This window comes from Orycteropus afer, unplaced genomic scaffold (genome assembly GCF_000298275.1).
Source record: "Orycteropus afer afer isolate SDZICR_OR568_19922 unplaced genomic scaffold, OryAfe1.0 scaffold00009, whole genome shotgun sequence".
In the NCBI taxonomy this organism is placed as follows: Eukaryota; Metazoa; Chordata; class Mammalia; order Tubulidentata; family Orycteropodidae; genus Orycteropus; species Orycteropus afer.
In genome coordinates this window covers 7,330,053-7,350,514 of record NW_006921596.1, presented here as the reverse complement: position 1 = coordinate 7,350,514, position 20,462 = coordinate 7,330,053, and the positions used below count along the sequence as shown (strand labels likewise).

At 37.6% G+C, this 20,462-nt stretch overlaps 1 protein-coding gene across 1 annotated transcript in view; it reads right to left on the bottom strand.

Annotated features, from left to right (window-relative positions):
• Nucleotides 1-20,462, bottom strand: part of PHKB (phosphorylase kinase regulatory subunit beta) — a 286,088-nt gene that overhangs the window by 115,793 nt on the left and 149,833 nt on the right. The window contains exon 13 of the mRNA XM_007947818.1: nucleotides 14,266-14,424. Within this exon, the coding sequence (XP_007946009.1) occupies nucleotides 14,266-14,424 (159 nt within the window). The remainder of the gene's footprint in view (nucleotides 1-14,265; nucleotides 14,425-20,462) is intronic.

Genomic DNA, 20,462 nt, shown 5'->3' with positions numbered 1-20,462 from the left:
GGCGATTTCTAAAAATGTTAAAAACAAAGTCACCAATTTTTATGAAGATGGTGCCAAAAGGGAAGGAGGAAGCTCCTGCCCCTCCTACAACTGAAGCGAAAGCAAAGGCGCTGAAGGCGAAGGAGACAGGGCTGAAAGGTGTCCAGAACCATAAAAAAAGATCTGTATGTCATCCACCGCCTGGTGGCCCAAGATACCACAGCTCCAAAGGTAGCCCAAATAGCCTCAGAAGGACCCCCTTAGGAGAAACAAGCTTGGCCACTACAGCATTATCAAGTTCCCCCTGACCTCTGAGGGAAAGAAGATCAAAGACAATAACACACTTGTGCTCACTGTGCATAATCTTTGAAAACACACTAAGTGAAAGAAGCCAGTCCAAAAGGCCAGATATTATGTGATTCTACTTACATGCAAAGGAGCTCTGGTGGCACAGTGCCTAAGGCATTTGACTAGTAACCAGAAGGTTGTCAGTTCAAGCCAACTAGGCACTCCACGGAAGGAAGATAGGGCAATCTACTTCCATAAAGATTTACTGCCTTGGAAACCCCAAAGGGGTTAGGATGAGTCAGAATGGACTCAATGGCAGTGAATTTGGTTTTGGATTTACATGAAATGCCCAGAGTATGCAAATCTATAGAAACAGAAAGTATATTAGTGATGGTGCAGTGCAAGTAGGCAGAGAAGGGCAACAGAGAAGTGAGGAGTGACTGCGAAAGGGTACAGGATTTTTTGGGAAGGAGGGGGTGAAAATGTATTGAAACTGTGGTGGCAGTTGTACTACTCTGTGGATATACTAAATCACTGAATTAGACACTTTAAATAGGTGGATTATATGGTTTGTAAATTATATCTTAAAAGCTGCTTTTAAAATAATGTTTGTGTATTATCTAAGATGGAAACCAGAATTTTAAAAGGAGAGAGAATCTTTCCTAATACTAAATTCTAAAAGATGGGGCTTACTAAAAGGCACTGACCATTGTAAAGGCAATGTCTTCAACTGCTGTTGTACTGTAATCATGGAAGCTCTTTTCATGTGGTAGTTCCTGGAACTCTGTGATAAAATCCAAGGATGTAACAAGAAAAATAATTTGGAGTGTTTAGGAGGGGAGGGTGGAAAGTATTAGGTCAATGCTTCTTTGCTGGCGTTGGCTCTAATATGTGCAAGCGACACACACCAGAGCCAGAAGGATCTCCATAGGCCTGGAGGGCAAAACGTTGGGGCAAAGGGTGGTAGAAACAACAACCCTGAAATGTAACTTTCATGACCTCTTTAGTGTGTCAGTTGTCTGTATCTATACAAATTTCAACCTAACTGAATAATAATGGGAAACAAAGAACACAACTTCTATTAAAGTGAGTTTGCACTTTTCTGTATTTTTACTGCATTTAAGCTATGAAAATGTGCTCGCTTCATTCTTGATCTACAATTCTATACTGATTATGTAAAAATAATACCACACTTGAATTTTGTATAAATTTACCTGTGTATACACACACACACACACCCACACTCATAGCTTTGTAGGTACTGCTTTTATGCAGTGAACTAATTCTGAAAAACACAGCAAGGAATCAAGTGCAGAAAAACTTGTAAATTTCTTTGCAGTTTTGGAAATGTTTCCACATTATATTTCTTTTCTGAAGTAACTTAAGGACACATCTACAGTGTTATCCAATAGATATAATCACCAATGGCATTTTTAGTAACTCTTGGAGGATTTCTTTAATAATAATGATGAAAGTAAAATTAAAAGCAGAATAACAGGAAAAATGAAGAACGAGGAGAAAGAGAAGTACCAGCAACAGAAGAATCCACCATCCCAGTCACCGCTGTCTCTGCAACAGCAGCTGTCCTTATACAGTGCTCACCATGTGTCTGGCATTTTTCAAGCACTTCACTTACATTAATTTGTCAGTTCTTACAACAATTCTATCATTTTACAGATGATGCAACAGAAACAATGAAAAGTTAAGCGTCTTGCATATAACTAGTAAATGGCAGTTGAGATTCAAACACAGGCTATCTCCAGAATCTAGGCTCTTATCATATACTAATACTGCCCTTTAAGGTCACTGAAGGAATTGTTGAAAAACAAGGTTCTAGGAATTGACAGAACAGCAATTGAGATGTTTCAACAGATGGATGTAGCACTAGAAGTGCTCACTTGTTTATGCCAAGAAATTTGGAGGGCAGCTACCCAGCCAACTGACTGGAAGAGATCCATATTTGAGCTTATTCCAAAGAACGGTGATTCAACAGAATGTAGAAATTATCAAACAATATAATTAATATCACACATAGGTAAAATTTTGCTGAAGACAATTAAAAAAATGGTTATATATTGACAGGGAACTGACAGATATTCAAACCAATTCAGAAGAGGATGCAGAACGAGGGATATAACAGATGATGTCAGATGGGTGTTGGCTGAAAGCAAAGACTATCAGAAAGATATTTACCTATATTTTATTGATTATGCAAAGGCATTCAACTGTGAGGATCATAACAAATGACAGACAACAGCAGCAGTCAAGAAATAAAACAACATATTGCATTGAGCACATCTGCTGCAAAAGACCCATTTAAAGTGTTAAAGAACAAAGATGTCACTTTGAAGACTAAGGTGCACCTGACTCAGGCCATTGTGTTTTCAACAGCCTCATATGCATGTGAAAGCTGGACAGTGAATACAGAAGACCCTGGAAGAGTGGATGCACTGGAACTGTGGTGCTGATGAAGAATACTGAGAACACCATGGACTGCCAAAAGATCAAGCAAATCTGTCTTGAAAGAGGAACAACCAGCATGCTCTTCAGAAGTGAAAATGGCCAGACTTCGTGCTACCTACTTTGTTCATGTTGTCAGAAGGGTCCACTCCTTGGAGAAGGATATCATGCTTGGTAAAGTAGAGGATCAGCGAAAATGGGAAGACCCTCAATGACATGGATTGACACAGCGGCGGCCAGAATGGGCTCAAGCATAGCAGAGACAGGGGGTGACTCAGGACGGGCAGTGTTTCTGTTGTGCACGAAGTCACTGTGAGTAGGAACTGACTTGACGGGACCTAACACAACAAAGACACCGAAATTCTATACAATGCAGATGGAAACGACAACATGAAGAAGAAGAAATAAACAACTTAGGCTTTGGTGTCATGTTTTTCCTATCTAAATCAAGAAGCACATCACAGAATTCTCTTTTCTCTATTATAGAAGCACTTTTGCAAAATTTAAATCTAACCAATATAGACTTACTTATGCCAAATATCAACATATAAATTCAATTTATTAATTTTGGTGTAGTTCATGATGCAGGGTTTATTAGCATACCTATATTCTAAATAAGCAGCAAATTATTTCCCTATCTCATTTATATGATCATTGAAATGTGAACAAACTTCTACCATCAACAAGCATTTTACATAATTAATGTTTCACTGTTATCTTATGGAAATGAAATTCTATTTTTATTATTTTGTTATTTTATAAATGGTGACAGCTAAATTAAGAAGACTTATATCCTTAAAAAGCATAAATGCTAATCTATTAAAATTGATATGAATCAAATGATTAACCAAATCTTTTGCAAGCTTATTTCCTTGCTTTTCCTTCTCTTTTCTCTCTTTGTACTACACTTCTGTATCTAATTTGATATTCCAACTTACACCATGTACTCATCTATAATCCCATAGGTTGTGTACTTTCTATTCATGCTTAGGTCCCAATATCAAGCATATCAACTGACACTCAGTAGGCAACTGCAGAAAGTTTCAAATGAAAATGAAAGACAAAGATAAAAGAGCAATGCCTTCTACATTTTACAATACCTCAAAGATAATTAAGTATTTACATAAATTGGGACAGCTTTCTTTAAATTCTTTGCAGGCAGGGATTGAGTTCATGAAATTTGTAGTTTTTAAGCACAAAACAGTTTATGAAATGTACCCTAGGTTTACTCACACAGTAATTGTTGAAAATAGAAAGAACATATTAAGAAGAGGTTTTTTTTTTTTTCTGTTTCTGTTTTTTAATGAAATGACAATTTAAAGAAAAGTTAACCAAGCAAGTATTTTTTTTTTTTCCTTTCCATAATACCAAAATTACACGGACACACTAAAATGGGCTCAGAGATTAAAAAAAAAAAAGTGCTTAAAAGCCTAACTGATTGTCAGCTGCAGTGACATATATGAATAATATATGTATTAAGAAATATACTATATTTGGAGAAAAAGAAAATATAGATCCTCAAATCTCATAGCTTAAGTTAAAAAAAATTCCAGATAGATTACAAAGTTAAATATTACTTTTAAAAACCACAAAACAACCAAATGTATATAAAAATGTTATATACAGGCAGTCCCTGGGTTAGAAATAGTATCCATTTTTAAGTGTGTTTTTAGGTCTAAATAAATCATTAAGTCAAATTGGTAGGTAAGTTGTAACAGGTTCATATAGTTCTTATTTAGCCTTACTTTAGTGCAAGAAAAGAGCACTGGTGATGCAGTGGTTAGAGTATTCAGCTGTTAACCAAAAGGTCAGTGGTTCAAACCTATCAGCCACTCTACTGGAGAAAGATAAGGCAGTCTACTTCTGGAAAGATTTACAACCTTGGAAACTCTACGGAGCAGTTCTACTCTGTCTTACAGTGTTGCTATGAGTCAGAATCAACTCAATGGCAGTAGATTTGGTTTGGTTTTTAGTGCAGGAAAAGGCTCAAAGTCTTTTCAATTATTTAAAAGCAGCACATCCAGCAAGTGAAGGTGATTGTGATGAAGAATTTGTTGTGAGCAGGGGTTGGTTCCCACCACTCGTCTGTCAGTTTGTCATACTGTGGTGGCTTAGGTGTTGCTGTGAGGCTGAAAGCTATGCCACAAGTATTTCAAATACCAACAGGAACACACATGGTGGACAGGTTTCTGCAGAGCTTCTGGACTAAGACAGACTGGGAAGGATGAGGTCAACCCCTGTTGGTTCAATCATTTCAAAGTGAGGGCAAATTCATGTAAAATTGAAGGGCAAGTATGAGTTGTCCCTAAGTTAAATGTGTGTAACCCAGGGACTGCACATAGATAGTTATATCTATAGATAGATAGGTATAAATTTTCTTAATTGATTACAGGGATGTTGTTGTTGTTTGGTGCCGTCGAGTCAGCTGACTCTCTGTACAACAGAATGGAACACTGCCTGGTCATGTACCAGCTTCAAAATCCCTGCTATACCTGAGCCACATTGTTGCAGCCACTGTGTCAATCCATCTTGTTGAGAGCCTTCCTCTTTTTTGTTGATCCTCTACTTTAACAAGTATGATAACCTTCTCCAGGGAATGGTCCGTTCTAACAACACAACCAAAGTAAGTCAGATGAAATCTGTCCAATCTCACTTCCAAGGAGCATTCTGGCTGTACTTCTTTCAGGACAGATCAGTGAGTTCTTCTGGCAGTCCATGGTACTTTCAGTATTCTTCACCAACACCAACTCAAGGGCATCAACTCTTCTTTGGTTTTCCTTATTCTTTTTCCAGCTCTCACATGCATATGAGGTGACTGAAAACACCATGGCTTGGGTTAGGCACACCTCAGTCTTCAAAGGCACATCTTTGCTCTTCAGCACTTTAAAAAGGACTTCTGCAGCTGATTTGCCGAGTGCAATATGTCATCTGATTTCCTGACTGCCGCTTCCATTGGTGTAGATTATGGATCCAAGTAATACGAAACCTTTGACAACTTCACTCTTTCCTCCATTAATCATGATGATGCTTATTGATCCAGTTGTGAGTATTTTCATTTTAAGCTGCGATGTAATCCATACTGAAGACTGTACACCTTCATCAGTAAGTGCTTAAAGTCATTTTCATTTTCAGCAAGCAAAACTGTGTCATCTGCATATCACAGGTTAATGATTCTTCCTCCAATCCTGATGCTACACTCTTCTTTATATAGTTTAGCTTCTCGGATTATCTGTTCAGCATACAGATGGAATAAGTATGGTGAAAGGATACAATCCTGACACACTTTCTTCCTGACTTTAAACCATGCAGTATTCCCTTGTTCTGTCAAATGACAGCCTCCTGGTCTATGTACAGGTTCCTTATGACCATAATTAAGTGTTCTGGAATTCCCTTTCTTCTCAGTGTTATCCATAAATTGTTATGATGTGCACAACTGACTGCTTTCGCATAGTCAATAAAACACAAGTAAACATCTTTCTAGTATTCTTTGCTTTCAGCCAAGATCCATCTGACATCACCAATGATATACCTCATTCCACATCCTCTTCTGAATCCAGCTTGCATTTCTGGAAGTTCTCTGTCAATATACTGCTGCAACTGTTTTTCAATTATCTTCAGCAAGGTTTTACTTACTTGTGAAATGAATGATACTATTCAATAATTTCCACATTATGTGGGATCACCTTTCTTTGGAATGGGTACAAATAGGGATCTCTTCCAGTCAGTTGGACAGGTAGCTGTCTTCCAAATCTCTTGGCATAGCCAAGTGAGTGCCTCCAGTGGGGCATCTGTTTGTTGAAACATCTCAGTGGGTATTCCGTCAATTCCTGGAGGCTTATTCTTTACCTATTCCTTCAGTGCAGTTTCAACTTCTTCCTTCAATACCATTGGTTCTTGAACATATGCCACCTCCTGAAATGGATGAACACTGACCAATTCTTTTTGGTTCAGTGACTCTGTGTATTCCTTTCATCTTCTTTTGATTCTTCCTGCATCATTCAATATGTTGCCCATGGAATCTTTCAATATTGCAACTCCAGGCTTAAATTTTTTCTTCAATTCTTTCAGCTTGAGAAATGCTGAACATGTTCCCCTTTTGGGTTTCCTAACTCCAGGTCTTTATGCATTTTGTTATAATAATTGACTCTGTCTTCTCAAGCTGCTCTTTGAATCGTCTGTTCAGCTCTTTATCTTGCCATTTCTTCCATTTGCTTTAGCTACTCTCCATTCAAAAGCAAGCTGCAGAGCCTTACAGGGATGGACTAAGATTAAATGCATAACCAAAACTAAATACTGATAGATCTGAGTCCAAAGATTTCAAAATTCATTAATCAAAAAGCAACATAAGTAAAATACAGAAGCAGGAAAATATGAAGGTGTCTTACACTCAATATATAAAATATTCATGTAGATTGATAGGAAAAATGATAAAGCCAAGGTAAAATAGGCAAAGTAAGTTAAACAATTCAGAGAAAATACAGAAATGACTAAGAAGTATATTATCAACATTAACCAGGTAAATAAAAACAAGATGCAATTTAATATCTTATCAGGTTAGCATTGTTTTTAATTTGGTTTTATTTTTAAGAATATTTAATGCCAGAGAAGGACTCTTAGACTCCTGAGTAAGTGAATAAATTCTATGTCAGTCATGAACTGTGAGACTGTTAGTGAGTTGTGAAACTCTTTTGAGCCTCAGTTTTTTCACCAATGACATACAGAACCTGTATCATGAGAACTTAGGATAATTTTTAAATTATTTTATTTTTATTGCATAGGGTAATCCTCGGAAGGAAGGTTGGGCAATCCTACTTCTGTAGTGATACTGCCTCGGAAACCCAAGGAGGGGTCGCTATGAGTCGGGGCCGACTCGACGGCAAATAACAACAACAACAACAACGTTTGTAAAGGGCAAAGAACAGAATCTGACACATTTTAGAATACTTATTATTAGTAGTATTTCTGGGAAACAATTTGACAATATGTAGAAAAAGTCTTCTCAGACTCTAAGCATTACTGCTTTCATATTCAATTTTACTAATGAATTTAAGGGTGGAAAGATAAATTTTTATATACTTTCTAGTCTATGATTAACTGCAATTCAACTAAAACATTCTAGAAATACTTGTACAATAAGCTAAAGAAAGAAAGTGTTTCTAACTGAAGGCTTTAAAGTAGTATCACATATTTGTGCTCTCAAGATGTTTATAATGCTTCCTGTACAGAAATTCCACTGTAGGTCACTTGCAATCACAAGGATATCATGAAAAAGATAAGAAAAGTGGTCAGAAATCAGTGTCTTTCTGCTTGAAGTTTTCTGAAGTGTAATAGCTGGGAAATCTCTTACCAACTACAATGTAGAAATATACCCGCATGCTCTTACCCATTCATTTTATCAGTAGCAAAACCATGAGTAAAGAGTCAACTACATTTGAAATAAACAGACCAATGCACACACTAGATAGAGGGCACTTGATTACTGACTTTAATTCTAAAAAGGATTATTTTCCACATTTAATTGAAAGAAGCTCTGGTGGCATAGTGTGTAAGGCACTTGGCTGCTAAACAGAGGGTTGGTGGCTCAAACCCACCAGCTGCTCTGTGGGAGTAAGATGTGGCAATCTACTTCTATAAAGATTTCCAAAAACCAAACCAAACTCACTGCCATTAAATCGGATCCAACTCATAGCCACCCTCCTTGGGTTTCTGAGGCGGTATCACTATGGAAGTAGATTGCCCAACCTTTTTTCCAAGGAGTGGCTGGTGGGTTCTGGATCGCAGTCAAATGCCTGAGGCACTACGCCACCAGAGCTCCCCTATAAAGACTTACAGCTTTGGAAATCCAGTGGAGGTAACTATGAGTCAGAATTGACTCAATGGCAGTGGGTTTTTATATTTGGAGACAATTGGACAAGAAATATAAATAATTAAATCTCCTTTAAATGAAAATGAGCTCATCCTAGTTACAAACACTGGAATTCGGAAGTAGGAGATCAGAATAAGGAGTGCCTGGGCAGTGCAAACAGTTATGCCCTGGACTACTAACTGAAAGACTGACACCCAGAGACACCTCGGGAGAAAGGCATCTGGGAAGTCACCTTGGAAGAAAAGCCTGGCAATGTGCGTCTGAATGGTCATTGTCTTGAAAGCCTTATGGAGCACAGTTCTACTCTCTAACACACAGTGCTGCAAAGAGCAGATGTCAACATGATGGCAACTGGTTAGTGTCAGAATAAGTAGGTTGTCCTCAGAGAGAGACTGATTTCATAGACTGTCCTATGTCCTCTTTGTTGTAGAACAACTGGATGTTATTATGGTGACTAGAACAAAGCCACGATCGACTAGGTTTTCAATACATGGCACAGATGCTGAAGAATACTGAGCATACTACAGACTGCCAGAAGAACAAAAAAATCAGCCTCAGCAGAAATTCAGCCAGAACGTTCCTTAGGAGACCTCAGCTTGCTTATTTTGGAGACATTATCAAGAAAGACCGATTGCTAAAAAAGACATCATGTTTGGTGGAGGGCCAATGAAAACGGAGGACCCTCAATGGTACGGATTGACCCAATGGCCACGACAATGGACCCAAACACCAATGATCAGGAAAATCAGGAGAATCAGGAGCAGGCGATGTTTCATTCTTTTATACATAAAGTCATCACGAGCCAGGTTTGACTCAAAGGCAACTAATAACAATAGAACAGAGAGAGTAGGCACTCTATAAACTGCTGTTGTATCAATGACTAGATGAATGGTTAAGTAGTAACTGGGGAAATGTTTTCTTCTTGTGGTAAGTTCTGTGGCTTTGGTGGTACCTACAAGGATGACCCATGAACATCCTGAGTTGCTTGACTGACAAGAGCTATGAAACATATTTCAAATACATTACCTCCTCAATGGTGGCTGACAGAAAATGAGGGAAGGAGACAGGACAGGAAATAGAAGTATCATTGAGCATGCACTATGTCCCACAGTAAAAGCTCTAAACATATTTTGTCATTAGTTAATTCCTATACCTTAAAAACGAAGAAACGGTTGCTCAAGGAAGTTAACAAAATTTCTCGATTCACACAGGTAGTAAGTGGTAGAACTTGTATTCAAATCCTCAGTTTTCAAGTTCCCCAACTCATGGCCCCCAAATCCTTGATCTTTCCATTACAGTACAAAAACTATGACGAGTAAATCAAACAAAGAGGAAAAACGTGGGCATGAGAGCAGAGGAAAAAGATTATAGTATCAAAGAAAGAATCTATATCAAATGTTCACAAGTTTGCTGCATGGTAATAATCATTTAAACTACCCATTCTATAGGGAACTATACTGGCTTCCAAACGATGACTTAAAAAATAGTTTTGTTGCTGTTGTTAGGTGTTGTCAAGTCAGTTTCAACTCACGGCAACCCAATGTACAACAGAAGCAAACACTGCCCCAGCCTGCGTCATCCTCCCAGTCGCTGCTGCACTTGAACCCACTGTTGTAGCCACTGTGTCAATCCACCTCACTGAGGAGCTTCCCCTTTTCACTGCTCCTCTACTTCACCAAAATGATATCCCCCTCCAGGGGCCGTTCCCTTCTGATAACACCACCAAAGTGCCAGAGACAAAGACTGGCCATCCTGGCTTCTAAGGAGCATTCCTGCTGTACATCTTCCAACACAGATTTGTTCATTGTGCATTTCATATGTATATAAAACTTTGGATGTGTCAAGTACTTCTATATTTTATCACTTCAGAAGTCTCTAACTAACACTCTAAGGATATTAAGTAATAGCCATCCCCAAATGAAAAAAAATTCCCTCATGATATATATTTCAGTAACATTTTATTCACTTGAATATTCGGGGAGTCTGCACATATTAGAAAGAAAGTTGAAGTTAATTAAAATCACTCAATAATTCAATTTTAATCAAAGAACATGTTTTGTCTTAACCTTTGTTATTTATTAATAAGCTTTCAAAATATTGGTCCTAAAAAATTCTTTTACTTACCTGGTTTAAGTTATATGGTATGTAAGTCTCTAATCTTTAATGATTGAGGATATTATAATACTTGAATGAATGCCATTACTGTGAACATCTGATGTACAGGGTAAGGAATGTTACTTGTATATATACTGAAATGGCAAGGTGAAATCTAGAATTCAGATTGTTTTCTAGGCTTGAAAACTAATGTGTTAGTTTCTCTTGTTTGTAAAGATGGGATAAGAAAAGATATTAAATCTAAGTAATGGGTTTGGGGAAGTTTTAATGTAAAGTTATAATTGATCTCATGTTACCTTATGCTTCTCTAGCTTGTCGAACCTCAAAATAAAAAATAAATAAATCAAAGTTCATGATTTGCAAGCGAGTTTTTATATGATAAATATTTAAAAGGTTATTTATTTTTGCAAAGTGCTCTAAAAGATATACTGCATTCTATATACTATTTCTTATTTAAGTAGTTCTTTTATTATTATTATTATTTTTTTATTGTGATTTGGGTAAAGATTTACAGAGCAAATTCACTTTCCATACAGCAGTTCACATATACTTTGTCTCACGTCATCGACTACAGTTATTTCTTATATAAGTAATTCCTAAACTTTCAAATTCAAATAATACCTGAAGGTATAACTAATGACCATTCCATTCTAAGATGAGTCAAATATATCTTAAAATGTGTCTTATCTGATTTAAAACCAACATATTTATAATAGTTATCTATTTTACAGAGCAAACATTTGATTGCTAAAAGTATAATATTTCTAAAGAAAGAAAAAGGAATTACTGTAAATAATTTGCTATTTCTAAAGAACACAGTGGAGGGTTCAGGCCTTAGCCAGTAAACAGCATAATGATAACAAAGGAATAGAAGTCATATAGTTTTGGTGCATAATTATTTACTCTGCTAACCAGAAGGCTGGTGGTTTAAACACACTAGCCCCTCCTCGGAAGGAAGGTTGGGCAATGTACTTCCACAGTGATACCACCTCGGAAATCCAAGGAGGGGTCGCTGTGTGTTGGATCCGACTCAATAATTATTTAGTAAGGCATATAGAAAGCAAAATATCCTTACTGGATTTCACTGGGATACAAACCGACCTGAATTAGCAAAAGTCATATATTAAAGAATATTTTTAAAGATTCACAATTCTATTACCTTCATGTAAAAATAACAACTTCAATTAACTGCCCATAAAATGTTGTCAAGTAGATATTCACCTGAGGCTCCTTTAACGAGTTTAAATAAAATTTTGTTGGTAAATGTGGTGTCTGGAACCTTACTAAAAATTCACAGAAGTTGATGGTTCTTGGGGGAACGTGTATGTAATAGTGAAGGAGAACTAAGTGACTCACTCCTCTGAGATCTCATTCATCTTAACCTGTGAGCTGTGAACCAGATGACACAAAGCTAGGCCAGGTGCTAATGAATATGTAGCACCTTTTTACAGCAGGACATAACTTTGTGGTTTCATCAATTCCAATGCATCTTCTGCATGTTCTTTACTGCCTTTGTAGATACACATCAGGGAAAAGAAAAAAAAAAAAGATTCTGTTTTTTCAGGCCAGCCCTGCAGCATCTCTTCTCTTCAGTCATGAAACCGCGGTGGACGCATGACCCGGACTGTTTTCTACTCACTCTGGCGCTGACGTAAGAAAATCCCATCTTTTAGCAGGTCATTCAAGTCCTGCTAATTTATTTTGGAGTAAGGCAGGCCCAATACTTTACTGATAGATATCGTTCTCGATCTTTTTCTTTTTTAAAAATTTGCTTATGTAGGGTGTAGTCACTTTTGCATAAGCCCTGCAGTTTTATCCAGAGGCTGTATTCAAACTTTACTCTTTCTAATTCTGCCAGCCCCACTCTGGAGATAGAGCAAAAAACAGGATGAAGAAGGTGTAGACCTCAAATCCCAGATCCTAAGGACCAGTTTTCAGTGTCAGACCAAAGAAAAATTTCATTATAGTTATTTTTATTTTCCAACTAAAAAGTATATACCAAACCAAAACTACCAAACTCACTGCTGTCAAGTCAGAATCAACTCAAAGTGACCCCTCCTTGGGTTACCGAGGCGGTATCACTACAGAAGAAAATTGCCCAACCTTCCTGCCGGGAAGTGGCTGGTGGCTTTAGAAACTTGTAATTCTAACATTAAAATTCTTGCCTTTACATAGGTTAACTACTCCCCTACTAAAATATGTTTTTATTTAGCAGTGGATATCAACAGTTTCTTTGTATTCATATAATAATACCCGAGACAATCTAACTTGGCTTGATTGAAACAAACGACTTCATGGGTACAGTGTCTCCCTTTGGAAAAATCACAGGCAAAACAAATACAGATAATATCAACTGCTTGTCAAAAAGTTGTTCCTTTAAGGAAGAAAAGTTTTCTCCAAGTCCTTAAATTAGTATTAAGTAAGCACAGAGACTAACTACAGTCAGGAATAAGGTAGGCTGAAAAAAGCATTTGGCCAACTGACCCATGTCCAAAGGGGAAGTTAATGGTGATGGATGGCTAGTAAGAAGGCAGGATGGGGATACAGAGCACAAGTGGATGGACTGAGCTCAGTAGTAACCTTGGAAAAGGAAGACGGCATAGAGGCAGGACAGGTAGATTTACACGTTCTTAATTGTCTATGCTTTGGTTAGTTTCTGCCAATCTTCTATATCACTGAATTGGAAATCTAGCCTTTGAAATACACTTTTCTAGTGCAATGTTAAAAAAAAAGTAAAAACAAAAATTAAAATATCTAAAGCTGATTACTCCTACAGTACAAACAAGTCTAGTGTTTCTGCAGTAATGCTAGAAACAACAAAGACAAGAATAGCATTCCACGTAGCAGCAGTTCTTGTAGTTCAGTTACAGCATTCACAATTACCTGGTTCATAATCTGTTTGGTATAAAGGAATTCAGACTCTAAAATCATAGTCCTTTTGAGGGAAAAGTTAAGAATATTTAAAATTTTAATAAGGAATGATGCAGGAAGATGCATACTGCTTCCTGTATTCATTAAATTACCCTTCATTTCAATGTGTCAGGAGTTCTCTGATTCAGCTGAAGTTGTAGAAGAAGCTGAAAAACAATTCTTCAGAGAATTATGAATAATGGCCCCATTAAGCCTCTAGCTAACTGAGAAAACTGCCAATGTGTACTTAATGGAAAGAAGCGAACTTTCAGATAACCAATTCCTTTTGGAAAGTGGCTTACTAAAGCAATGACCAAGCATGACTGTTTTATGAAATCAAAATTTTATTACACCATATGAAAATAACTCAAAGTTCCCATAGTCTTATGTTAGAAGCCTATCCACAGAGCTAAATCAGTCCCTAAAATAATCATAATGGTACCGACACTTAGACTTTCTTCCCCAAAACTGTCCATTATCACTCAGTGAAACAGACATATTAACATATCTTTACATGCTAAGAAACTACCCAAAGACCTCTGAACAGCTTGAAAAGCAACCCAACCTAATAATATGCTAGATGATGATGATGATGATGATGATGATGATAATAATAATAATAATAATTCTCAATCTTCTCCACTTACCCAGGAGATTTGCAATGATATAAAGGGCTTGTCCCCAAAGAAACAGTTTTCCATCACGGCCACAGTTGCTAGGAAATCGCTTTTGACTACCAGGATTTCTTTTTTCAAGTTCTACAAAGTCGGCTGGCACATAATAGTACTTTGGCACGACAGGATATCCTGTGGAGTTTAAAAAATATATATTTAAAATGGAACAAATCCGTGCCTACCCCCAACTTTCACTTCAAGAAATTTCCATGTTTAGAAAGCAAGGAGAGAGAAAGGTTGTAAGGAAGTAACAGATTTGAAAGGCTATGTATAGAACATTGGATATTCTAGCTCCTGTTAGAAGTTGCCAATGAAACACATGAGAAAAGCTTCTTGACATTAAGACACTAATTCGACAGCATACATTATGCTTTAGCCAACAATGTGTACATAATCTCCTTTAACAACATTTAATTTTAACATCTTTAAATGAATCCACAAATATACAGTACACAAATATTTAGAGCAATAGAAGGCATTTTTAATAGGATTAGTCTATGGAAGCTTCACAGATGAGATATTGTATAATCTTAAATGAAGAATTACAACCCTGAACCATCGCTTAGAGCAAAGAAATCCCCATTTAGACATTAAGTCCATTATCTACCATTCAATATCATTGAAAAAAAATAAAAATCCTTCTTCTCCTGTGATCCCCATTAAACTCATTGCCTTGAGCCGATTCTGACTGATAGTGATCCTATAGGACATAGGAGAACTGCCACACAAGGGTCCAAGGCTGTAATCTTTATGGAAGCAGAACGCCACATCTTTTTCTTGCAGAGCAGCTAAAGGATTAGAACCACTGACTTTTTTAGTAGCAGCTGAGCACCTAACTACTGCATCACATGGGCTCCTTTTGACCAACCCATTTAATAATATTCCTTGATGTAAACTGAAAAATAGTATTTAAAGAGTAAGATTTTTCTGTATGACATAAAGATGAATATTCTGGTAGGATGCTACAAAAGGTATTTTGCACCATCAAAAAACCAAACTCACTGCTGCTGAGTCAGTTCCAACCCACAGTGACCCCTCCTTCGGTTTCCAAGGTGATATCACTACAGAAGTAGATTGCTCACTCTTCCTTCCAAGGAGTGGTTGGTGGGTCTGAACTGCCAGCCTTCTGGTTAGCAGTCAAATGCCTTAGGCATTATTTACATCATCAGCCCACAGTAAATTTAATTTTCCTAATAAAATTACAGGGAGCTCTGGTAGTGTAGTATTTAAGGCATGTGACTGCTAACTAGAAGGCTGGTGGTTCAAATCCACTAGCCACTCCTTGGAAGGAAGATGGCACAATCTACTTCTGTAGTGATACCACCTCAGAAACCCAAGGAGGAGTTGCTATGAGTCGGGCCCAACTAGATGGCACATAACAACAACAATAAAATTACATAGGTTTCTATCAATTTCACTTTTTCCTTCATGTACCAATTGATAGTGAGACTTGGTGCTTAAAACTACTAAAAACATTTAAGAATAATATGTACTTCATTCTGTGACCATGATGAAGCCTGAAGTATGGTACACTAAACTACCATCTCAATATATCAATGACCTTCCTTGAATACTAAAATATCTGATTCAAAGAATTTCAAATATGACACTCATTACAAAATTCAATACATTTTTTCTTATATTAGGTAAGTGATTTGGATCATGAAACATAAATAATTGTTTTTAATTATTATTTATTTGTGATCCAGTATTTACCCAGAGGCACTTCATAACTTTAACATTTAAAAGTATTTTAAAAGGTGAGCATGTAATACAAAGTATTTTCTCACAGATATTTATGGAAAACCAGAAGAGTGTCACAAAATTCATGTAAGAAAGGAATGGGGCTTAGTGATGTGACTAACAGTTTGTGCATGTACCCATAAGGCAACCCATTTCTGATCAACTGTAATGATTAATATTATGTGTCAAGTTGGCGAGGCCATGATTCTCAGTATTCTGTAATTATTCTCCATTTTGTGATCTGATGTAAGGGGGATTTCCTTGGGGGTGTGGCCTGCATCCAATATATATGGATGTTCTGGCAAACTCACTCTCCTCTCGATTCTACACCCAACTCATCATTAGCAGATCTCTAGTCCATGCCTGCCCCGTGACATGCCAATTTTGGTATTCATCACTTCCCGCAGCACCGTGAACCGGCAGCCTGCCATCTGACCTGTTGATTTTGGGTACAACCGTCCCTGGGACCATGTGAGTCAGAGGAAGCCTCCAGCCTGATGCCTGACTCATGGATTTGGGACTTGCCATGCCTCCACAACTGTGTGACTCATTTCCTTAAAATCAATCAATCATCTTTCTCCCTCTCTCTCTACACACACATCACTGGTTTTGCTCCTCTAGAGAACCTAACCTAAGACACTGATACCCTATCATTTTTTTTCGCTTTTTATTGTAGTTTGAGAGAAAGTTTACAAAGCAAATTAGTTTTACATTCAATTCACACGTAGTTTGATTTGTGACACTGATCTCAGTTCCCACAATGTAACAGCACTCTTCCCACATTCTCCTTCAGTTCACTGTTTCCATCTATCCTTCTTTCTTATCACTTATTGCCTTCTGAGATTTATCCCTAGGCAAATGCAGCACTTCCACCTCCTTGGTGTTACTGCTCACCTTACAGGCCTTCTTATTTGGCTTAAAGTTGAGCATGGGGGTGAGTTTGGCTCGAGGCCTGAAGGCTGTCTACGGGCCATAGTCTTGGGGATTTCAGCAGCTTCTTATTTTATTTTTGTTGGTGTTTATTTGTTCTTCTTCTTTTTTCTCTCTTCTGAGGTGTACCTTCTTCCTTCCCCCTTTTTGTCTTTTTCCTTTCATCCCCCCCCCTTCACGTAACTCCCCTTTTCCATTCTATCTTGACCCAGCATTAGAAGCCAGTGACCCTACCCAAACATACCCATACACATCTGCTGCCCAAGCCTCTGGGCGAGTGCCTCAACCTGTTCAAGCACTACTTGATGGATGACACAGTGGCCAACACCTACCCAGCCTGCCCTCACCTCAGCTAGTGACTAGAGTAATACAACTGCTGTATTGCTTGGCTATATTAAAACAGAAAAAAATAAAAAATAAGATTGAAGTGAAAAAACATATCAATAAATTAATACAATAACACTAAAATATCTTGGAGACAATAGACAACTTCAAATTACATACACACACACACAAACAGGACAAGATGCCTTAAACAAGTGACCAAAGTACAGGGGCAGAAAATCTTCCAGAGGGAAAAATGACAGTGGAACTATCTGATTGAGAGAGAGTCTGAGGAAAGCACAGACAAATCAAGGAAAACACAGAAAAAACTCTAGAATTTTTTTTTTTAAAGACAAGAACAAATAATTGACAAAATAAACTGAAAATTAGAAACTCTACAAAAACATCAAATAGAAATCCAGAAGATTAATATTAAAATTTCAGAAGTGGATAATACACTGGAAGGACAAAGGAGTAGAACTGAATCAATGGAATGCAGAATTAGCAAGATTGAAGACAAATCACTCAATCACTATCTGTTGGAGAAAAATCAGAAACAAGAATGAAAAAAAAAAACAAATAATAAGAAAAAAGTTTAAGATTCGTTTGGAACACCATCAAAAGGAATAATTTACACGTGACTGGAATTCCAGAACAGTGTTGTTGTTGTTGTTGTTATGTGCTGTCGAGTTGGACCTAACTCATAGCGACCCCTCCTTGGGTTTCTGAGGCAGTATCACTATGGAAGTAGATTGTCCCATCTTCCTTCTGAGGAGTGGCTAGTGGGTTTGAACTATCATCCTTCTGGTTAGTAGTCAAGTGCCTTAGGCACTATGCTACCAGAGCTCCCAATGGGTTGAATAGTGTTCTACAAAAAGATATGTCCACCTGCTATTTGTGAATGTGGCCTTAAGGGTCTTTGTAGATGTAATTAGGGATCTCAATATGAGATCATACTAGATGAGGACAGGCCCTATATCTGAGGACACTGGACTTACAAGAGAGAAGAGAAAACACAGGAATCCAGAGGGAAAGGATGAAGACAGAGGCAGAGATGGAAGTGATATATCTACAAGCCAAGGAAAGCCAAGGACTGCCAAGAGCTACCAGAAGCTAGAAGAGAAGCATGGAATGGATTTCTTCCTGAGCCTCCAGAACTAATCCTACTCTCACCTTGATTTTGGATTTCTGACCTCCAGAACTGTGAAAAAATAAATTTGTTGTTTTAAGCCATCACATTTATTCTAATTCATTATGACAGCCCTAGGAATCCTGTATTTTGGCACTATCAACACAATCTTTGGTCATCATATATTTCAAATTAGGACCTGATTAAAGAACTGCATCATGTCTAGATTTCAACCAATCAACCAATAACTAGATTCTCACATAAACATATTGTTGTTGTTGCTGGGTGTCATCAAGTTTCCAGAACAGTAAGAGGGGGAAAAAAAAAAGCACTGAGAAAATTCTCAAAAATTTTCAGAAAAACATTTCTCTAATATTATGAAAGACAAACAGATATACGTTGAAGATGCTCAAAGAACTCCGAATAGGATAGATCCCAAAAGAAAATCACCAAAACACACCATCATCAAACGGTCCAAAATCAAAGACAAAGAAAGAATGCTGAAAGCAGCTTGGGTAAAACGAAAAGACTAAGTTCTGATTTCTTGCCAGAATCCATGCAAACAAGAAGGCAAAGGAATGACATATATAAAATGCTGAAAGAAAAGAAAAGAAAAACTGCTAACTAAGAATTACATATCTAACAAATAGAGAATTTGCAAAAACGAGACCAACCTTATTAGAAATGCTAAGAGCAGCCCTCTGGACAAAGAACTACCAATGTAGACAACAAGCAGAGATTAAGACATACAGCAACATCATCTGGAAATCAACTCAGGTTCAGAAGTATCAAAAATAAAACAAACCCACAAGATGGAAAACAGGAAACAGAAATGCCAATTTGTAAATGATGATAAATACACAGCCAAAATAGGAGTAAGTGATACAGCTACAGAACTTCCAAATGAAGAGGAAGTCAAGACGATATCAAGACAGAACGGACTGCTTGAAACTTGGGAAGATAATAATAAATTACAGGGTAACCTCAAAGAAAATTAATAAACCTTCACCCCAAAATGAAAAAGAAGAAAAGCACAAACTTTCAGGAAGGAAAATCACCAACTAGAGGATAGACACATATTAACTTGGCTGAAGGGAAATGCAATATGTAATGGGGGAGGGGGTCAGCACAAAAGGGTCAAGGCAACAAAGACACAGGGAGGAGCACGCGAGTTAAAGGCAACAGCGGTGAATACTTCTAAGCACACAATCTTGCAATAACACGAATAAAAATAACCTGCAAGGGGATACTCTGATAGATAATCTAAAGTGCAGTAGGAAGGGGAAGGGGACTACACCCGTGAATAACAGGTTTGACAGAGATATTTCTATATATGTACTTATATGTGCTGCAAATATGTCTGTGAATGTAGTAGAGCATACAGGGGGCAAAGTTATGAAAACGTCTTAGTAATCATTCCCTCGAAGGAATGATTTGCTGAGCATGGTGGCTCAGGACCATAGTTTTGGGGCACACTAAGGTCAACTGGCATAATGTAGTCCACAAAGACAACGTTATATATCCTACTTCAGTGAGTAGTGACTGGGGTCTTAAGAGCTTGTAAGTGGCCATCTAAGGTGCAACAAATGGTCTCTCCCCATCTGGAGCAAAGAAGAGTGAAGAAAATCAAAAACACAAGGAAATAATTAGCCCAAAGGACTAATGGTCCACATGAATCCCAGCTTCCATGACCCTGAGACCAGAAGAAGTAAATGGTAACTGGCTACCATTGCTGACTACTTTCAAAGGGATCACTATAGAAGTCCCAGATAGAGTGGAGAGAAATGTGCAGCAAAAGTCAAAATCATAAAAAAGACTAGGTTTATTGGTTCCATGAAGACTGATGAGATCCCCAAGACTATGGCCCTTAGACACCTTTCAAGTTAGGAACTGGGGGGTGGGGGGAGGAGGTTGGAATTTGAAATATCCTATGACCCAGCAATCTCACTACGAGATATATATCCTAGAGAAATAAGAGCCCTGACATGAACGGATATATGCACACCCACGGAATCGCAGCATTATTCACAACGCAAAAAGATGG